The 20,057-nt window shown below is 58.9% G+C and overlaps 7 protein-coding genes across 7 annotated transcripts; 5 read left to right on the plus strand and 2 right to left on the minus strand.

The window, feature by feature from the left end:
- On the plus strand, positions 1-1,482 carry BKCO1_1180002 (uv excision repair protein; the record flags this gene model as incomplete). The annotated part of the gene is made up of 1 exon (XM_020270562.1): positions 1-1,482. One exon carries the CDS (start codon positions 1-3, stop codon positions 1,480-1,482), a length of 1,482 nt encoding a protein of 493 aa, XP_020124959.1.
- Positions 1,483-5,300: 3,818 nt separating this feature from the next.
- On the plus strand, positions 5,301-9,090 carry BKCO1_1180003 (loc733926 protein; the record flags this gene model as incomplete). The annotated part of the gene is made up of 4 exons (XM_020270563.1): positions 5,301-5,361; positions 5,433-6,508; positions 6,559-6,672; positions 6,730-9,090. 4 exons carry the CDS (start codon positions 5,301-5,303, stop codon positions 9,088-9,090), a joined length of 3,612 nt encoding a protein of 1,203 aa, XP_020124958.1.
- Positions 9,091-10,007: 917 nt separating this feature from the next.
- On the plus strand, positions 10,008-11,135 carry BKCO1_1180004 (eukaryotic translation initiation factor 6; the record flags this gene model as incomplete). The annotated part of the gene is made up of 3 exons (XM_020270564.1): positions 10,008-10,042; positions 10,325-10,908; positions 11,014-11,135. The coding sequence occupies 3 exons, from the start codon at positions 10,008-10,010 to the stop codon at positions 11,133-11,135; spliced, it is 741 nt and encodes a 246-aa protein (XP_020124961.1).
- Positions 11,136-12,172: 1,037 nt separating this feature from the next.
- BKCO1_1180005 (uncharacterized protein) lies at positions 12,173-12,772 on the minus strand (the record flags this gene model as incomplete). Its single annotated transcript, XM_020270565.1, has 1 exon — positions 12,173-12,772. The coding sequence occupies one exon, from the start codon at positions 12,770-12,772 to the stop codon at positions 12,173-12,175; it is 600 nt and encodes a 199-aa protein (XP_020124960.1).
- Positions 12,773-13,301: 529 nt separating this feature from the next.
- BKCO1_1180006 (nuclear protein dgcr14) lies at positions 13,302-14,930 on the plus strand (the record flags this gene model as incomplete). The annotated part of the gene is made up of 1 exon (XM_020270566.1): positions 13,302-14,930. The coding sequence occupies one exon, from the start codon at positions 13,302-13,304 to the stop codon at positions 14,928-14,930; it is 1,629 nt and encodes a 542-aa protein (XP_020124963.1).
- Positions 14,931-16,836: 1,906 nt separating this feature from the next.
- BKCO1_1180007 (protocatechuate-dioxygenase beta subunit protein) lies at positions 16,837-17,926 on the plus strand (the record flags this gene model as incomplete). Its single annotated transcript, XM_020270567.1, has 3 exons — positions 16,837-17,144; positions 17,206-17,564; positions 17,631-17,926. 3 exons carry the CDS (start codon positions 16,837-16,839, stop codon positions 17,924-17,926), a joined length of 963 nt encoding a protein of 320 aa, XP_020124962.1.
- Positions 17,927-18,379: 453 nt separating this feature from the next.
- BKCO1_1180008 (fungal specific transcription protein) lies at positions 18,380-19,675 on the minus strand (the record flags this gene model as incomplete). The annotated part of the gene is made up of 1 exon (XM_020270568.1): positions 18,380-19,675. The coding sequence occupies one exon, from the start codon at positions 19,673-19,675 to the stop codon at positions 18,380-18,382; it is 1,296 nt and encodes a 431-aa protein (XP_020124965.1).
- Positions 19,676-20,057: the final 382 nt, after the last annotated feature.

Here is a 20,057-nt window from a genome sequence, read left to right on the forward strand (position 1 = left end):
ATGTCCCTCTCCACCATCGACTCTCGCTCTCTAAGAAAATCCATGGCTTCTAGAAGAGAGCCCTCCTCGCGCCGCCTCACCCTCTCCACATTGGCGCTGGCAGCCACGATACTCAGCATCGTCACTGTTGCGTTTTCGGCGCTAACCGCCGCTTCCCTTGCCTCGCTATCCTTCCGCGCTTTGGCGATAATTTCTGTTCTTCTCAACATCGCTGCCCTTGCAGCCTTAGTGTTATTCTTAATACAGGTTGTGTGGAGGGGGGATGAGCGGTGGTACAGCTCGGCAAAGAGCCGAACCGTCCTCCTGTCCCTTTACTCCGTTCCCCTATTCCTCGCCAGCCTCCTCACCGTGGTCACGTACGGCCTGACCCAATCTCACATCGACCATGTCAGGGCAAAGGACTCCGGAGCCTCGAGCGACTTCATGGCCGCCAAGTTCGCGGTGTGGGCACTGTCCACGCTGACTCAGGCCATCTTCATCGTCGCCGCGACGCGATGGCTGCCTCTGGCCTCAGACGCGAGCCTGAGCCGCTCCCCGACCGAGATCCACGGTCAGGAAATGCGCGATCGAGCACCGCCGATGATGCTCGACCTCAAGGGTGAAAACCCGGGCGGAGACCTCGCGTCCCCGACCTTCTCGACCGATACATTGTCTCGCGACTCTTGGCGGTCCTCCCTCCAACAGGTCGTCCGCCCCATAACATCCCGCACGCGACTCCTCTCGATGACCTCTTCTCTCCGCAAGTCCGGAAGCTTTTACTCGGGCAACACGACGCGGACAAACTCCATAGCCCCTTCGGACGGCTTCGAGAGCTGGGACACTTCCAGTGTCGACCAGCAGGCGCGGGACATCGCCACACAGTCGGCCGACATACAACAGGATATGCTCAGGGTCCTCGGCCCCGGACGAGGCGGCACCCGTCTCGATACCATCCCGGGCAGCCGCCCCGTCTCGCCAGCTCGCGCCCTCGACGGACCCTTCCCTCCCTCTCCTTCTCCCAACGGCCCGCCGGTGCTCGAACTCAACCTCGACGACCTGCCGGCGCCGGCGCCCGCCTTCATGGCCGGCAGCCCGCACAGCTCGCGGCCCTCGACGCCGACGTCGATGACGACCATCACGGGCGTCGACGACGCCAACGTGCACCCGCTCTTCCGCTCCGACAGCCCGCACCCGCCGCCCGCCGCCTCGCCCGGCACCGTCGTCGTCGCATCCCCCTTCAGCGGCCAGGTCATCGCGCGCCCCAGCCGCTCGCGCGCCAACAGCCGCACCCGCGGCGCCGCCTCCGCCGCCGGCACCTACGGCACCTACGACGGCCACAGCATCCGCAGCAACGCGTCGATGCGCAGCCTGCGCAGCCCCAGCCCTCCCGCCCGCGAGATCACGCCCCCGGTGCCCGACTTCATCTTCAGCAACGGCGACAGTCCGCGCGTGAGCTCGGCGAGCTTGCGGAAGGTCAACTTGCATAAGGAGGGTGAGAACTGAGTGGGCTGGGGGGAGTGAAATCACGTTTTTCCTTTGTCTGCTTTTCTGTGTACCTGATACCCTTTTTTTTTTCGGCGGCGAATGTTGGCGCGCATTGTCTCCTCCCCCCTTGTATCCATTGGCGATGTGAGGTGTGTGGAGAGAAAGAAAAAAAGGAAGATGTGGTACCATCATTCCTTACAGTCATCTTGTTTTTTTTGCGGGCGCTTGTTGTCTGTTAGGTACACACTTGCGAAGCGAAAGCATATCTCTCTCTATTATTGGTTATATTATCCACAGCCGGGCTGCACGACCGTAATGTCTTATGGAAGGCTGGCATGAAGTGGGGGTTTCTTGTTTTTTTTCCTTGTCCTCTAGGTCTATATATCGGCGCGCGCGGAACCGGGGTTGGCCAAGGACGGCACGGCGATCAATTGGAAAGGCGAAAGTATAGGCGCGATCTCGATCGATCCAAAGCAAATCATCTAGTTTCTTAGAGCATCGTTCTAGAAGACAACCAAAACGACTACTCCGAATTATTTCATGGCACATCAAAGTTTCACCCTCTCTGTCTGCGTTGTAAACACGCGGAATGTGCGTTTGTGAAAGGTGTACCTACCTCCCCCCTTCTAGTCCTTTGAAACGGCAACTTCGGGATCACCGTTGGCATGATTCATACATTCCCCCTCCCTTCTATCAAATTCCGACCAGACCCTGAAGTTTCATCACGACGGGGAGAGGGGGGGAATGTGGAGAGGGGGAATATGGCTCGATCCATCATCTTCTGGGGCTCCGTTTCGTTTCAGCATCTCCATCAAACTCTCTTTCTCCCCACCCCACTCCACCCCTCCTCCATCATCACTACTAGCATCGGGGCTTCTTTCGATTATGAACGATGAAACATGCCTCATCGACATCCTCTTGCGCGAGCATGGATCAAGATCCCAACCCCCTTTCCTTCAGGCAAGCAAGTATAAAGGGATTAAGGTTAGAAAATTCTAAAAAGTGGGGAGAGAGAGCGGTGTTGTCAGACGCACGTGGATTGGCGGTGGCCCTGTAGCTGTTGTTTGTCGCAACTCGCAAGGAGTATTATTATTTCGATCGGGGGCGTCAGAAGTGAGGCGGACGGTCTAGCGGCCCCCTCTTCCTTTTCCTGATTTGTCTTTGCTCGAGCTGGGATGTGGCTTCTTGTTTTCTTTCATTCATTTTTTTTGGGGCTCGCTTTTGCGTTTGCTGATGACGAGAGGATGGTTGCGGTGTGGTGGCGTGGTCATGGTTGTGGTCGTGGTTGTGGTGGGGGACGCTACTTTCTTGCTTGGTCGTCTGGTCCTAGGGTGGTGCGGGTGGAACTTCCCCCCTTTTTTTGGTGTTGGAGAAAGCAAAGTGTTGGACACCACGTATATTCAGGGTAATCTTCAGCAACATGTCATCTTGAATAACACGCTTGTTGGGTGCCCCTTCATTCGTTCACCTATATAAACCCCACGTAGTAGCAGCGTATAATGAGACATCCAGTCGACCAGTTTCTACCAGTCCGCGCCTGTGATCACCGTCTGACACAAAGTGTGCATCGTGACGATGTGACTTGAAAAGGTGACCTTTTGCCCGGCCATTAATTATATTGGATATGTCTTGCTTCGTATCTATCTCCATCATCTTCGCTGCGGGTTGTATGCGTTGTTGTTGTGTCTCAGAACTCAAGTAGAAGGAAAGAAAAAGGAGATAGAGAAACACACAAATAGGCGCCGAGAAAGCCAACGTATTTGCTTACATGTCGATGTTGCTTGTTGCAGCGCTGCGGGGCCGACGTGGTGAAGTATTTTCAAAGACGGCTATACCTAGAAAGAGCTACTCGGTATGTTACTAGTACGTGCCATGGATGACGCCTTCGCATCCCAGAACACATGGGTATGGTCGATTGCGGGTTGATTTGCTTTACAATCCTTGTACCTTACTTCGTTAATTAATGCATATGGTGCAACCATGGGCGTTCGCGCGGACGATTATTGACAGCTTATATCGGGCGACGGACGGGTTATCGTTTATTTTTTATTTTTTATTTTTTTTGTCAATATTTTAACGTTTGCATGCTCAGCTCCTTGGCTCGTCACGTCGTCGCTGCAGCTTATGCTTGCGGCTCCCTGCAGCGGCGGGGCTGCTGCAGCTCGGATGGATCAAGGCCAATGACAGTGCAGCTTCAGCTGGAGATGGGCGCGGTGCGCAACCGGCGCAAACGACTGGGTGCTTCAGACGAAACGCTGTGGGGACGGTGTCATGAGAGGCAGCGCAGACTGTACACCAATTGCGAGCATGAAGTTCGTTCCGGAGCGCGGAGCGAGGTCCGGGCCGCTGTAGTCAAACGGGTCGGGCAAGGGGGCGCGTTGCGCTGGAGATTGAGGCACGCAGGCAAATACCAGGTGAATCTACAAGGCGGAGGCGTCAAAAGCGGCTGCAAGCTTGGATGTGTCTGGTGACGATCAAGAGGATCTCAGGTTTTGACGGCGGCAGGCAGGACCTGCATCCAGGTCGCTTCGGCAAATCAGCTGAGGCTTGGCGGGGGCTTTGGCGACGTGTTGCGGTTTTCGTACCGGGAGGGCAAAGGGTTGGAATGGCCGGGATGATGTTGGCGGAAATGGTCGGCCAGCGCGTGTGGGCAGCGGGCAGTGGGCAGGCGGGCGCGGGCTTGGCGGCGCGGAGGTCTAGAAGATTTCAGGTGGCGAGCAGTGGTTGTCCCCTAGGTTGGGACAGGCCGGGCGTTCTTGCCGCGGCGGCTTCGATGCGCGCGCGACTGAGGGCTGGTCAGGATGCGGCCGGCCGGCCAGGCAGGCTCAGGCGATGAGGACGACGTACGGCCGCGCGCACTCGGCAGCGCACCACCTACCGCCCGGCTGCAGCCCTGCGGCGGGCACGGCGGGCACGGCGGGCTGGACGGCGGCTTGCGGCAGCTGGACTTGGTCGCTGGGGCTGGGATAAAATCCGAGTTTCGCGTGCTCTCCCTGACGTTTTGGGAACTGGCTAGCGCAAAAGGGGCTAGCCGGCCGGGGCGAGTGCTTCGCTCGCTGCTTGTCAGGTTGTTCATTTGGCTTCTGAATAGAGCAGAAACAACACGTCCTAGCCCCCGGGCCCATCCAGCGCATCGCCGCACCCCAAGCCCGCGAGGACCTGCTCAGGACTGCTCAGCGCCGTGTCCGCCCGCGAGCCCGCCCCGCCCCGCCCATCTTTGTTGTGCCCGCCGCCGGCCCGTCCCCTTCGTGAGCGAGCACCATTTTGCATTTGCATCTCACTCGAGCCCGCCATCAACACCCACTGCCGCCCGCCACCACCCCCGCCCGCCCAACTGCACCCCTGCGCTGCGCCGCTCTCTGTTCGCCCCGCTGCGCAATTCCACGTAAGTCGCTGAGAGCCGTGCTTCCATCTGCCGCCCCGCCATGGCCCGCGACCAGCTCGACCATCCGCACAGCCCAGCCGCCCCATGTGTCTCAACTAACCCGCCGCCAGCGAATTGCCGTCGCAGCAGCTGCCCGGCTTCCTGCTCCGCATCCTGCTCCCGCCGAATGCTCTGCTGCATTCGCTCGCTCTTTTTCTGACCTCCGCAGTCGCCGCGCCCCTCGTGCATAGTCGTCCATTCCCGCGGTGGCGTCGCCCACTCCTGTCACCGCAGTCGACTGGTCCATGGTCGCAGCCGCTGGACGCTGACCGAGCGAGCTCTGCCATCGCCGTCTGACCGCTTCGATTAATTCTCCGGTGAGTTTGGACCCTTCCCGACCGGCTCACATGGTCGCGAGCCCACCACGTACCAAGCCGCCTGACACTACCCAACCCCAGCCCTCCACTTCACCATGAAGCGCAGACGAGGCGGCGCCAAGTCGACCTCGCGCAGCCCTGAAATGACCAAGCAAGGTTCGTATTCTGCTTGACATTGAGCCCTCCTTGCTCGCAGACTTTTCATTGACGCCTCTCATCTCGGCCAGCCACATCGCCGGAAACGCGGTTACGCAGGTCCAGTACGCGAGCCGCTAGCCTGACGCCCTCGAAGCCGGCCAGGCGGCACCCGACTGAGGCTTTGCACATGACGACGCGCGCTGCTGGCAAGGCCGCCTCCACTGCTGGCACTGACTCGCCTGCCGCCTCCGACGCCAGCGGCAGCCGTCGCAGCTCTCTGAATGACTCCCACCCCCAGCCCGATGCTGCTGCAATTGACCAGACCCAACCTGCCCCCAGCACTGCCCACCCGTCCGAATCGCCCTCGGACGATGACGCCGAGCACCAGAGCCGCCATGCAGACCGTGATCCGATGGATGCAGATGTGCCGGGTGCTCCCGACTCGGACACATCGTCAGAGGATCACGACCAGGAACCCCTGGAAACTTCCAAAAGCGGTAATAAGAGAAAACGCTCCTCTGCCGGCCGCGACGACTACTTGCAGCCCCTTGCACACGCCAATGGTGTGAACGGTACTTCCTCGCCCGACGATGCCGGCCCGCCGCCGCCGTCTACCAACCACCCGAACCCGGAGCCGCCACGGAAGCGTGCCCGCGGAGGCTGGAGGGGCAGGGGTCGCGGCAGAGGCAGAGGCGGCCGAGGCGGACTGACCTTGTCCACCCATGCAAGCTTTCACACGGATGCAACCTCGACTCCGCCCTCTGCTGGCTTGCTGGACAGAGACCATCTCTCCGACGACCAGCAGGCTGGCAGTGAACGCCCTACCAAGCAGCCCAAACGGCTGCCTGGCCGTCGGAGGGCCCCTAATGCCGACCCAAGCGTCGAAGCCGACCTTCGTCGTCAATTGCAACTGAAGACGGCATATCGTGCTGTCGTCAAGGTGCTGAAACCTGTCCTCGCTGAGCTTGCCGATCGTGCCATCAATGATGTCGAGGATGATCCCATGGCTCACGAGCAGAGCGATCAATACGAAACCGTCAAGGCCGATTTAGATGCCAAACTCGCCGATCGCGTAGGTTATCTGGATCGAAAGCTCGCCATCTCAAAAGAACACGTTGAGCGCAGGAAGGCGGCAGAGCTGCATATTGCCGAGACGGCATACCATGTAGGCCTCCACCATTCTTTAGCGAAACTGCTAACTAATCCCCCTTCTAGAACGTTTTCTTTAACATCCAAGAGGACTATCTCTTACGATGCCAGTACGAGCTCCTGAATATTATGCGGGAGGCTGAGAAGCAAGAACAAGATGGTTACGCTACCGAAGATGAGGTATGATCATTTGAATCTTACGCTTTGGAAAATTAGAATCCTCTAACAATTATGCAGGACGGTCTCATCCCTCGTCGACGCGGTATGCAGTACAAATGGCGATCGACTGGCTTCCTCGACCCGAAATCAGACTCACGCAGTAGGTTCTATCTCGAAACAGAGAAGCTGTGGAGAGATTACGAGCGTCGCGCTTTCTCAAGAAAAGAAAGGGACAGCTTCTTGGAGAAAAACCCGGAAGAATTTGATAAAGCTGCAGTCACGTCTCGAGAGAACTTTACCACATACGATGCAGATCGTCGGGATCACGCTTTGGCCATCTACAACGCAAACGCCTTGGCTGACGCCGCCCAAGCGGTCGAGACGGGTATCAAACCTGAGCCGGTCGTCAAGACGCTACCCAATGAGGACGCCATTGGTCTTCAATTGCTCGTCTCTGCAATTGAAAATCCTCCGCCTCCGGCCCCTCTTCCTGCCATGGTTGAGGAGCGGAAGAACGAGGAGCGCGTTACGCCTCGCAGTACGCCTGCGGCTGAGATCAGTACTCCGAGGACGGGGAGCGGTCAACCCAGGTCTACCTCGACACCGAAGTCCACCCGAGGTCGTAGAGGGCGTGGGCAATCGGCGAGGACCACCCCTATCCATGCGACTGCTCGATCCAGAACTTCAACTCCCGCTCCCCTTGTCATGGACGACGTGCTTGAACCACTCGAACCCGGCTCAGCCATGTCGGCTTCCATGTCAGCGGGATTCGGGACTCGTGATCCCAGCCCGCGGAGAGCGATTATCGACTCGATTAATCCATACCTTCCCAATGACATGCGGCGGATTGATGCTCCAATCATCAATGGTGCAGAGAGGCAGGCGATGGCTGAGCCGCAGCCGCTAAGGCAGCCAAGCGTGTCCTCAAATAGAATCACGGATCTTTTGAACAAGGGTGATGAACCGCCCCCACAGATGTCTACGTTCATCTCATCCGGTCCTGCAGTATTGCCACCCGCGATTCTGCAGCCACTGCCGCAGCCTTCGTCAACTCCATCGGCTCCACTATCCGAACCGCCTCGTCTAGCTGCACACTCTGGTCAGCCTTCTGATTCTTCACAACCTGGTCTGACTGCTCAGCTCTCGCAGCCTGTCGATCGTAGCGAACGTGCACATGAGTCGTACATGTCCACGCTCTCTGAGCCGGACAGGACGTTTGATGTTGTTGGGACTGCGCAGCAGCGTCCGACCACTGCGCCAACAGAGGCGACGAGGCAGGAGGCGCCGCCTGCACGGAAGACGTTTTGGGATACTATCACAATTGACAACAAATCAAGGCCTACCAGTCCGTTGAACGCTGACAAGACGCCTTTGGCAAGGATACGACAGATTTTAAACCCTTCGAACTTTCCGCGCAGAGCCGACAGTCCCTCTGGGACCACTCCGCCCGCAACTGCGACCAGCATCAATGACCGGCTCTCTGAGCGGCCTGAAATGGCGCCTCCAGCATCGAGAGCATCGGTCTCGAATGATGCTGCGAGCTCTCGACGGTCATCTGGTGCAGCCAGTGTGCTTTCGCAGCCACCTGGTGCGCAGCCGGCGGCAGCGTCGCCGGTAGAGGCACCGAAGCGGTCCAACAGCCGTGACAAGGGCCTCGAGCAGCGGCAAAACAGATGGAGGGCAGCGGTTCCCCCTCAACATGGGCCAACGCCTCCATTTAGGCCTGACTCGAATCCTCCCCAGAACGCTTTTCTCAAGCACCAGGGCTGGACTGTCGAGTCGCAGATGCGGCTTTCACAACAGTCGGCGGCTTCGCCGCCCCAGTCGTACCCCAACTACGCTCCTCCGTACGACGCTCGCGCCCAGCCACCCGGTGGCTATCCGCCACCCGGCCACCTAGCAGTGCCGCCACCTCCAGTACCAGGTCCGTACAACTACAGCTACCCTCCACCTAACCCCCACCTTAGCGCCGTGCCATTCTTCTCACCGCCTTTCAATTGTCCACCAGGCCCTCCGCCATACCAATCCATCTACGCACCGCCCCAGGGGTATCCTCCCCCTCCGCCGGGGTACGGTGCTCCACCGCCACAGGGCGGCCCGCCGCCGCCATCGCACCAGCAACCGGGGCCTCCGCCGCCACCGGGGCCTCCGCAATCACACTACGCTCCGCAATACGGCGGGCAACCGATCTTGCCAGCCACGATCGACCGACGCAGCAGTGGTGGTAATCCTGGAGGGCAAGTCGGCAGCCCGTATCCAGGTAGTCCTCCGGCTCACCACCCGCCGGCATTCAGCCAGCAGCAGAGTCAGTACGGAGGCGGTGGTGCGAGTGGGCACAGTGAGAGGGGTGGCCGGGGTGGCCACGGCGGTAGAAGACGGTGGAAGAACACTGCGCCGGGGACAGAATTTAGGCCCTACACGGGGCCGAAGAGGCATTGATGTATAGGTTGGTGATTGCAAGAGTTGGAGCAGTAGCTCCATGGTAATTAAAATATGGTGGGGGTTTTTCCATTCCGGTAAAAAAGCGTCTGGGGAAAAGAGGGTTAGGAGGAAGCGGGCATCATCTGACAATCAGTCATCCACCATCTCATTCTTATTTAGTTTTTTCCGCGTTGGTCCTTGTAGAAGGCACAGCGGACACGTCTGCATTCGAACGGCGTTTTCTGCGTCAAAGCGAGTCTGATTCCAGGCATGACTTCTGATTGGCACAGGAGGTCTCTAGTTTAGTCCTTTTCCTACTGCGACAGTAAGCGGTCGAGCAAGCAATCAATACGTTGACTTTTCGGCTGTTCTCAGGTGAGGTTTGAGGAAGCATGTCGAGAATTTGCATCCGATTCAGAGCTCAAGTTGGGTGTACTCGAGTAGCCATAATTCCTGAGGCTGCAGATGTCACGCCAGGGCCTGTGGTTAGATGGTAACTGTACCAAGGACCGGGGGCGAGTTGCCTGTTTTGGCTAAAAGCGCATGATTCATGATGGGCCATGGTGAAAATTCGTACGCCATGCTGTCACCAAAAAGCATGGCACAGGGCGCAGCACGGGGCCACGACGTCGCGCTGCGCTTCTGTCTCAAGCGGTCGGTGACTCACGGCGATCTTCAGCTGTGGGAATTGGGGCGGGTGCCTGGACTGGTGGTAAGCAGCGCCACCACTCGGGGCCGGCAAAAGCGCGGGCGCAAGCGACGCAGCAGCGGATTCGTCATAAAACCTTCTGAAAACCACCCGCCTTTCTGCTGCAATCCTACCTACCCCTCCACACACCACCACCGCACGCCCAAGCCACACCGTTGATACCCCTCACCACAACTCCTTCGACCCGAACCCCCAGTACCGCAAAAACAGCAAAGAACGAGCAGCCATGGCGGTCCGCGCGCAATTCGAGAACTCCAACGAGTGCGTACTTTTGTTCCCAGCGTCTTTTTTGCCCCACCATGCGCCACGGCACGGCACGGTTTAGACTGGGCGTCCGCAGCGGCATACGGAGCATGAAGCCACCGCCGTGAACGCCCTCTTGCCTTTCCGTCACCGGATCCCCTCTGCCAGAATGCCATGCGATAGCACCCCGCTGCCGTTTCCCAATTCCTCCCCCCCGCCGCTCTCCCGCCGCTCTCCCGCGCAAAAACCACACTACGCAACACGCAGCTAACGAAACCCCCTTCGCCCCGTGCTCCACAGAGTCGGCGTCTTCTCCACCCTCACCAACTCGTACGCGCTCGTCGCGGTCGGCGCGTCGGAGAACTTCTACTCCGTCTTCGAGGCGGAGCTGCAGGACGTGGTGCCCATCTGCCACGCGACCATCGCGGGCACGCGCATCGTGGGGCGGCTGACGGCGGGGAACCGCAAGGGCCTGCTGGTGCCGACGTCGACGACGGACCAGGAGCTGCAGCACCTGCGCAACAGCATCCCGGACGCGGTCAAGATCCAGCGCATCGAGGAGCGCCTGTCGGCCCTCGGCAACGTCATCTGCTGCAACGACCACGTCGCCCTCGTCCACCCGGACATCGAGCGCGAGACCGAGGAGATCGTCGCGGATGTGCTCGGCGTCGAGGTCTTTCGCCAGACGGTCGCGGACAACGTGCTCGTCGGGAGCTATATGAGCTTGAGCAATCAGGGCGGCATCGTGCATCCGAAGACGAGCATCCAGGACCAGGACGAGCTGTCGAGCTTGCTGCAGGTCCCGCTCGTGGCGGGCAGCGTCAACAGGGGCTCGCCGGTCGTTGGTGCTGGCATGGTCGTGAACGATTGGATGGCTGTTACTGGTATGTCGCCTTTTTTTTTTTTTACGTTTCCGCGGCTTGTTTCGCCAGGCTCTTCGGCGCTTCTTCTTGCGTGGCTGGCGGTTTTGGCTGATTCCGCAACTGCAGGACTCGACACCACGGCGACAGAGCTTTCGGTCATCGAATCCGTCTTCCGCCTCGGCGAGGGCATGGGTCCTGGCGCCATCAACACCACCAACAAGGAGACAATGGTTGAGTCCTTCTACTAAGGCAGTCGACTCCCATTCCTTTTTACTTGTAAAGTCATCATTTTTTGGACGACAGGACGAAATCAAGTTCGTGCGGTTTTACGCGGGGATATTCTTGTTTGGGGGTAGATTATACCGGATTTCTTCGGGGGTTTCCACATATGCTGTGAAGGCTGGAGAAAGCGAACAAATGAGGATTGAGGGCGTGAGAGTAAAAAAGCTTGGATGAGAGGGTCTCTGTCGTCGTTGTTTGAGAACCCCCTTGGCTCAGACAAAGGAATCGATACAGCGAGTATGAACCGATGGCGTTGCATGGCAGGAAGCAGAACTAAAGAGCTTCTCAGGCCGGGAAGTGGGAAGGCCAACTGCGGGGATGTATCTGCTAAGGGAGTAGAGAGAGGGAGATCCAAACGAGCGGAGGAAGAGGACTCGGCTTTGGCTTTTTCTTTCCCCTCGATTTGGCCTTATGCCGCGCGGAACTTTGCAGGCGGAATTACACGGGCGAAGGGGAGTTTTGGGGGTTCTCTCTCTGCAGGATTAGCCGCCATGCTCCTGCTGTGCGGCTGTTTATCTCGAATATCAATCACTCCGCACCCAAAGCTCATCCTGGTTTTGATTTCTATGGTGACTTTGGTCTCTTCGATTTCTCTTGCCTTGCCTGTCGCTTTGAGTGAATTTCCTCGTCGGCCCAAGACTACTCTTATGCGTGTGTGAGCCCATCTCGGCCCAGCTGGGTGACTGTGCCTCTGCTTGCTTGGCGCTTCTTTGGGAAGTAGATTCCTCACAGCAGGCGGCCTTTCGTCTTTGCTCGCGTCTCAGCGCGCATGCTTCCAATGGAATAGGCGACGGAAGTAGAACCGCTAGTTTCGCGGCAGTTGCTCTTTTGTTTTATTTCTCTCTCCTCTTTCCCAATAAATCGGACAGGGAAAAGGGAAAAGATACTCCGTCCGTCCGTCCATCCATCCATCCCATCCCAGCCCAACCCAACCCAACCTATCCTCTCCTCTCCTCTCATCTCCTTTCCTCAACCACTTCCCTCCCCCTCCCCCTTCCTCCCCTCACCTCTCCCCAAACACCCCACCACCCCCCTCCCCAAGCACCAATCCCCCCAACCAACCCCCCCACCCCACAACCACCCACGCCACCCCTCCTCCTTGATTCCCTCCTTCCTCGCCAACCCATCCCCCCACCGCCGCAACCACCCCCGCCCCATCCTCCCGCGGCACCCTGATCCACGCCTCCGCCCCGTCCACCCGCAAGATGTCGACCGGCGCCGCGGCGCCGTGGGCGCCGAGGTGGGCGCGCAGGGCGGCGGTGAGGTGTTGGCGGGTGGTTAGGGCGTCGAGGGGGGATTGGGATGGGGATCCAGCGGATGGGGTGGATGGGGATCCTGTGGTGGTGGTGAGGAGGCGGAGGTGGATGTAGGTCCAGGGGGGGAGGCGGTGGGTGTGGGTGTGGAGGGTTGTGGGGGTGGATTGAGAGGACGAAGAGGTGGTGGAGGAGAAGGATGTTGTTGCTGTTGCTGGTGCTGGTGTTGGTGCTGGTGCTGGTGTTGGTGGTTTTTTTGTTGTTGCTGTTGTTGTTGTTGTCGGGGCGCTGGTGGTGGTGGGGCGGGAGAGAGGGAGAGGAGGGACTGGGGGGTTGGTTGTGGAGGGCATGTCTGGTTTTTTTTTCTTTTCTTCTTTCTTTCTGTTTTAAGGTGTGTTTGAGGATGAGATGAGTGAGTGAGTGAGCGGGCGTTTGTGAGATTTCTCTTTGTGGAGCCTTGCGGGGTAAATGACGGAGGCGGGTTCTCGTGTGCGTGCGGGCGTGCGTTTGGCGGACTTTTCGCTGCTGCGGAAGGGCAGAAGCTTTTTCTTTTTCTGGCGGCAGCGGGTTGTTTGGGGGGATTGAGTGAGCGGGATGATGCTGGACAACAGCCTATAAGACGGTCGAAGGGAGTCGGAGGTTCAGTGAGCGTAGTTGGCGGTCTTGGGTGTTGCTGCCTTGGTGTGTGTGAAAGGTGGCGCGCAGATCCACGATTGAAGCTATTGTAGGGCTGAAGCGGGATGACGCGCCCGAGCTGCGGCTGTCTTCGACACCTCCGACACTTTTTGTCGTTTCCCTTCACTCCGACTTCCAACCATCACGACACACGACACATTCCAACTCCGCAGCCTGCCAGCTGCACCACGACAGTCCGCAGTCATGGCATCGTCGTCCTCACCCTCGAACTCGACCGCGCTTACCAAGCGCTCCGCCGACACCGCCCTCATGCCGCCGCCACAGCAGCCCCCGGCGAAGCGGATCAAGCGCCCGCCCAGGATCATCGACGAAGACACGTACACGAATGCTCTGGAACATATTGTCGCGCGCGACTTCTACCCCGGCCTGCTCGAATTGCGCGCCCAGCGCGAGTACATGGCCGCTGTCGACAGCCATGACAAAGCTTGGATCAGGGACGCTGCCCATCGCCTCACCGACGTCATGACACCCTTGCCGGACGGACGCCGGAGGTTCGGAAGGAGGGGCGTGAGCATGACGCCAACAGCTACACCACGGCTCGTGGGCAGGGCGGCCGAGACGCCGAGGGGTTGGGGAGGGGAGACGCCGCGGACCCCAGCCGCCGCGAGCAAGGACGCCGAAACCGAAGAGGGAAAAGAGGAGCGCGAGGACGAGGAGAGGAAAGAGCGCGAGCGCAACGAGATGCGCGGCATGAGCCTGAATGCTTTCCAGGCCAAGTACACGTCCGAGGACAACGAGAGCTTCAACGCGCTGCTGGACCGCCAGAACACGAAGCGCGCGCAGAAGCACGCGTTCCTATGGCAGGGAAACAAGATCGCGACGGGCCGCCAGATTGCCTACCGCGAGCGCGAGGCGAAGCTGCTCAAGGCCGAGGCCGAGGACCAAGAAGACATCCGCAACAACGACCGCGCCCTGGTGCGCCGCGACCCGGAGAGGGAGCGAGACGGCGACACGCGCCCGGCCATGGTCGATCACCGCCCTTCGGCGCCTCGGAACTCGCTCATGTTCGCCCCGGAGTCCATCGAGGACACGCACGAGACGGTGGCGCAAGCCGCCCAGGCCGCCTCGACCGCCCCACCCAAGGCCATCGTCTACAACAACACGCGCCTTCCCGCTCCTGCTGCCGCTGCGGGCTCGGCGGACAGCGTGCCCCCGTCCCCCTCGCTCTCCGCCGTCAACGACGCCATCCGCGGCCGCCCCAGGCGGACCGAGTCCGAGGTTGGCGGCAGCAGCGTGTACGCGGGCAGCGAGACGCCGCGCGTCAACGGGTGGTCGTTCGTCGATGAGGATGATCCGGAGCCCGAGCTCGATGGCTCGCTGCTCCGACGCCTGGGTATCACCGCGGAGGCGGATGGCGGCCGGCCCAACCCGTTCACCATCCACCATGCGAGCAAGCGCGAAGCGCTGCACCACAGGCTCGTTGACAAGAGCTCGAAGGCAAAGAGAGAGGGCGGCGGTGCCACTCCCGTCACTGCTACTACTGCTACCGGCGCTGGCGGTGGTATTGGAAGGATCGCGGCTTTGAAAGGGGAGGCCGGTGGTGCAGAGAAGACACCGACGCCCAAGTTCGCGAGCAGCCCGGTTCTGACGAGGAAGAACGGCGGCGGTGGTGGTATCGCAGCTCGGGCTCGCGGCAACCTGACGCCGGCGGCCCAGCGACTCTTTGCTAAGGTGGGCGGAACGCCGAGGAGGGACGGATTGGCTGGATTCGGCGCGTTTAATGGATCATCGACGCCGGCGAGGAAGGGGGAGAATACCAGAGACAAAGTGAGGTGGACGCCCACGCCAAGGGTGAAGAGGACGACGGGATGAGAGGGGAGGAGGATGTTGTCGCGGTTCCTGACACGGGGTGTGAGGACAGGGAACCTCGATTTGCTTTGAAAGAGCGGGCTACAATGGAGTTATGGCAGATACCCCGGGATCAATCGGTTCTGCGAACTGAAGGAGGCTGCGTCCAGCCTTCGTTTGAGTTGTTTTTTGTTCCCTTCTTTCCTATCTGGTAGGTAGTATGAAGAATATTCAAGAGGTGCCCACCAAAACAATGACTCCGGAGTATTCATGCTGGGGCTCACGGTTTTGGTTTCTAGAAGGCATTGAATAAACTAAGACGATTCTTATTGGGGATCCTCCGGAGCCTCAACTGTAGAATTGACCTAGCATTCTGGAACGGCCGCTATCCCAGAATCAATAGAGAAGAATTATCCACTCACTGCTTCTGATACCTTCAACCCCCTAGACTTGAAGCTTGGTGATGTTGGAGGAGGCATCTACACCTGTAAAGCCCTTGGCCGGAGGATATCTTTCTTGATATAAGCAGAACGATTCCAACCATAGTGCCACTTCCTGAAGAATCGAGAGTAGCGTTCGGATCTCGGATCTCGGAACCAACATTTCGCCAAAGCTAAAATGCGAAGGCTTTTGGAGCTTTTACATCGACTCATACCGCTGGAAACCGGACAAGACATGAACTAGATGTCGAGAAAGGTTTCGCACTGCCTCTATTTTCTTTGTCAACACAATGTAAGGGCTGTTTCAAGCCAATAGAAGGGACATGGAAGTCTATTTATTGGTCGAACCTGTAGTACGTAGTCGGTAACCTGTTCGCCGCCAGGTTCACCTGAGAAGCGCCAATGGCCAAGGCAAGGGAAGCGATGGCCTTTCAGAGGATCATGGAGGTACTGGATTCGAATCGATGGTCTTTGCTCTGGACATACTGCCATCGCACAACTTAATGTTTCTAGACCGGCGAAGTTCATCCTCCCCGCGCTAGTGTCCAAAAGAGTAAAATTAGTAGCATATTCGGAGCTCGGAAAATTCGGAACTCGGACTATAGGGTAGGTAATTAAGTACACGCGTAAGAGGACGCCGCGTCCTAGGCCAGTACCTACACATGTGGCTATACCTCGTCGTCTTTACTCTATGATCCATCTCAACGTCCTTTATCGGTTTCCTGGCTTTTGTCATCCGCTTCCAGAGACTTTACCTCGCGCATTTATTTGTGACATTTTCATTTCCTATGGGCGTAATCCCCGATGCCGGCTTCTGCTGCCGCAAACCCGGTGGTCCCGTATACATGTGCCGTGTTCCCGTGCGGCTCTGCCGTGCTTATGTAGTGTTCCACGCTCCTTTTCGCGGTTCGCGCCGTGCCCCGTGGGGTGGTTGAATCCTTGTACCCTGGAGTTCGTAACACTTGCCTTTTGGGAAGTCTTTTGTCCAGTTTACCCGTCTATCATTTTCTTTTTGCAATCAGTGCTGTCGGATTCGCGGAGATCGTTTACCGTAAGTACGTCCAATAATATACCCAGGCAATACGTCGACGAACGCGTGTTGACTACGAAGATTTGGGCGGGGCTACGTAAGCTCTCTACGCGTCACTAGTGGACATAGCATCCCGGCCAGTTAAGAACCCCCTTTCTCTCTGACCTTAAGCTACCTTGAGCACTATGAGATTGGTCACTCGGAGTGGGTTCGGACTGAATTAGCCAATCACCTTTTACCTATTCGCTGATGGTGCAATGCATCTTCCTTGTTTCGAAACTGATCGACGACATGAGGCCTAACCACGGACTCTGCCAAGAGACAACAAAAGTTCAGAGGGTGGATGGAATGCCTGACAAGGGATACAAATAGTTTAGATAGCGCTGCAAGTGTGTAACGTCAACAGCCGCTCCTTCGTTTTTCCAATCCAAACCGACGATCACTGTTGGACTTGCGTACCATGAAGTTCTCCACCATTCTTCCCGCCGTTGCACTGCTTGCCACGCAGGTCGCTGCTCATCCTGAACGCCATGTCCCTCAGGCTGAGCTGGCCCGTCGTTCCCATCTCGCGAAGCGCTGTGCCAGTGCCGTGGGCAACCTCAACGAAAAAAGATACAACAAACGCTCTCAGATGAAGCGAGACCTGGAAACCCGCTCCGGCAACACGACTTACCAGATCACCACCGAGGCTCCCTTCTACGATGTCATCCAGAACGACACGTGCGTCCTGAGCCCCGAAGTGACCGAGGGTCCCTACGTCTGGCCGAGGTAAGCTCGAAAGAAGGAACCAAACAGCACGAAGCCGTCGATGCTGACAGTCGACATTAAGGTCTCAAACCCTCCGCCAGGACATGACAGAGGACCAGTCCGGCATCCCGCTGCTGCTGGACATCGGCCTCATCGACATGGCCACGTGCGAGCCGCTCCCGGACGCGCTGGTGTCGTTCTGGCACTGCAACGCCACGGGCAGCTACTCGAGCTTCACGGGCCTGTCCCCCAACACGGGGTTCCCGGACCTGCTGCAGAGCCTCAACATCACCGACTTCGAGATCGGCGTGACGGACCTGCACACGGACGCGACGACGTGGCTGCGCGGCATGTGGCCGACCAACGAGAACGGCATGATGGAGATGAAGACCATCTTCCCCGGCTTCTACGTCGAGCGCTCCATCCACATCCACGCTCAAGGTTCGTAGTATTCCGCATAGTATGTGCGCGCAACTTTCTCTGACGTACTTTTCTTTGCCGCTGCAGTGTACACCAACTGGACGCTCCACTCCAACGGCACCGTCGACTCGGGCAACATCGTCTCTACGGGCCAGCTTTACTTCGCCGAGGATCTTTCGCAGCAGATCATGGCTCTCGAGCCGTATGCCAGCCACACGCAGATCAACCGCACCACCAACGCCGTCGACTCGGTCTACTCGCAGGACACGGAAGGCGGATACAGCCCCATCATCAGCGTGGTGCCGTTGGACGGCGAGAACGTTGAGAACGGCATGGTCGGCTACATTACGATCGGTGTCGATACCACCGCTATTGAGAACTGAGTGGGCTATATGACGGATGACTTGGGGGGAAATTGAAGGACAGAGCGTTGAGATTTTAAACGGCTTATAAGAAAGCTTTCAAAAAAATGAAATATCGATAGGACTACTCTTAATGCAGGGTTCCCCACATGTGACCGAGATGCTACGGTGCGGCATCCAAAAACTCATCTTGGCTGTTCCTCCGAGGCTACGAAATAACCAAGAATACTGACAAAATGCTCCAAACAGTCGCGCTACTGTCCAATGGGTATCTACCTGTACAAACAAGACAGCCTCGCGGTTTATTTTCTTTTTCTTTTGGTTTTTTTCCCCTCTGATACCTTTGACCTCTAGATCTCCAACGCTCAGAGACATCCGAGCTCCCAAAGAGATCGAACCGCTGCCCGAACGCAACGAAGCGCCAGGACAGGCCCAATAACCGCTTCTGCTCGCCAAAGGGTCCCAGTCCCTGATTCACTCCACATCCATATCCATAGCGTCCTCCATCGCATCGCCAACCGCCTCCCACGGCGCATCCTCCATATCCTCATCCACATACCCATTCTGCTGCTGCTGCAAGCCGGCCCCCACCTCCAACCACGTCCCCTTCCCACCACCGCTTCCAACTTCTTCTTTCCCCCCTCCTCCCCTTCCTCCCTCCCCCTCCCCCCCAACCCTCCCCTCCGCAGCCCTATACGCCCTCTCCAACGCCCCCAGCACCACCCCCAACAGCTCCCGCAACCGCAAGCCCTCCACCTCCTCCCGCTGCCACTCCCACGCCGGCACCACCACCTGCTCGTCCGCGTCCTTCCACCTGTTGCGGAACCCCTTTGCGCGCCTCAGCGCCGCCATCACCTCTCCGTTGCCCAGCGCCGCTCCCAGCGCCTCAGCCCCAACCCCAGCCCCAGTCGCGGTCCCAGCCGCGGTCCCCTCGAGCGCCTCCAAAACGCTCTCGTGGTACCGGTGCGCCCATCCGCCCGTCGTCCTGGTCGATCCGGTTGCGGTTCCGGATCCGTCGATCTTGCCGCCGCCGATGTTATGGCTCGACGACGGCGGCAGCGGCACGCGGAAGACGCCGAGGAAGAGGACGAGGATGCGCTCGAGCAGGGCGTAGTACTCGAAGAAGTCGAGCTTGAACATGGTCGTCGGCTGGGCGTGGGGGGCGTACGCGGCGGCGCCGGTGGACCCGGTGGTGGACCCGGTGGACCCGGTGGTGGAATGATGATGCGACAGCGCCTCGCCGGATTGGAGGGCGACGGATTGGGTGAAGAGGAGGGTGTGGGATTTCCAGGAGAGGCGGTCGATGAGGCGTTTGAGTTTGGTGAGTTGGTCGGTGTTATTGTGTTGCTGGCGCGAGGGGAGGGGTGTTGGGGTGGAGGTGGGGCTGGTGCGGCGGGTAAGAGAGGCGGCTGCGTAGCGGGAGTGGAGGAGGTGGTTGTTGTTGCTGGTGCTGGAGGAGGAGGAGGCGGCGGCGGCGGGTGTGGACGATGGCCGGTCGATGGTGGGCACCCAGCGGCGGGCGTGGCCGATGATGTCGCCCTCGTCGATGGTGCTGACGATGGGTTCAGGTGTCGCCGCGGTCGCCGCGGTCGTCGCGGCTCGTCGGGTGCCTATGATGTCTCCACCATTGTGTTGCGGTTGCGGTTGCGGTTGCGGCGGGGTGGGCGGCGCTGCTCGATGCGCGGGTGGTGCTGTGGGAGTGCGTCCCCAGCGGCTGCCGAGGACGTCGCCGGTGCTGGTGCTGACGATGCGCTCGCCGGTCAAGGTCATGTTCGGACGGGGGTGAGGAGGAAAGGTGCGAGTAGCGTGCGCGAGGCGTAGGTAGGCGGGAGCCTGGTTGCGGCGCGGTGGATTATGATACTGGTCGGCCGGGGAGTGAGTTGGTCCAGGCGCCCGGCAGCCATGGTGCCTGGGGCATCTTTGTTTGCGCCCTCACAGCATGTTGGGTTATTTTGCGCCGGTCGTGGATGGAAGAGCAGCATGGGGTGTTTAGTTGACGTCCGGTCGATGACGTGCGGTCGTGCGCCGACGAGCCCCAGCTGCTCCTCGCACAACCGTCTGCCAACGAAATCGAGAGCTGCGATGGGACCTGGATGCAAGCATGGGTTGCAGCGTTGCGTACAGCTGCGGACAGTGGGTTTCAATGTGCAGA

This window comes from Diplodia corticola (genome assembly GCF_001883845.1).
Source record: "Diplodia corticola strain CBS 112549 chromosome Unknown scaffold118, whole genome shotgun sequence".
Taxonomy (NCBI): Eukaryota; Fungi; Ascomycota; class Dothideomycetes; order Botryosphaeriales; family Botryosphaeriaceae; genus Diplodia; species Diplodia corticola.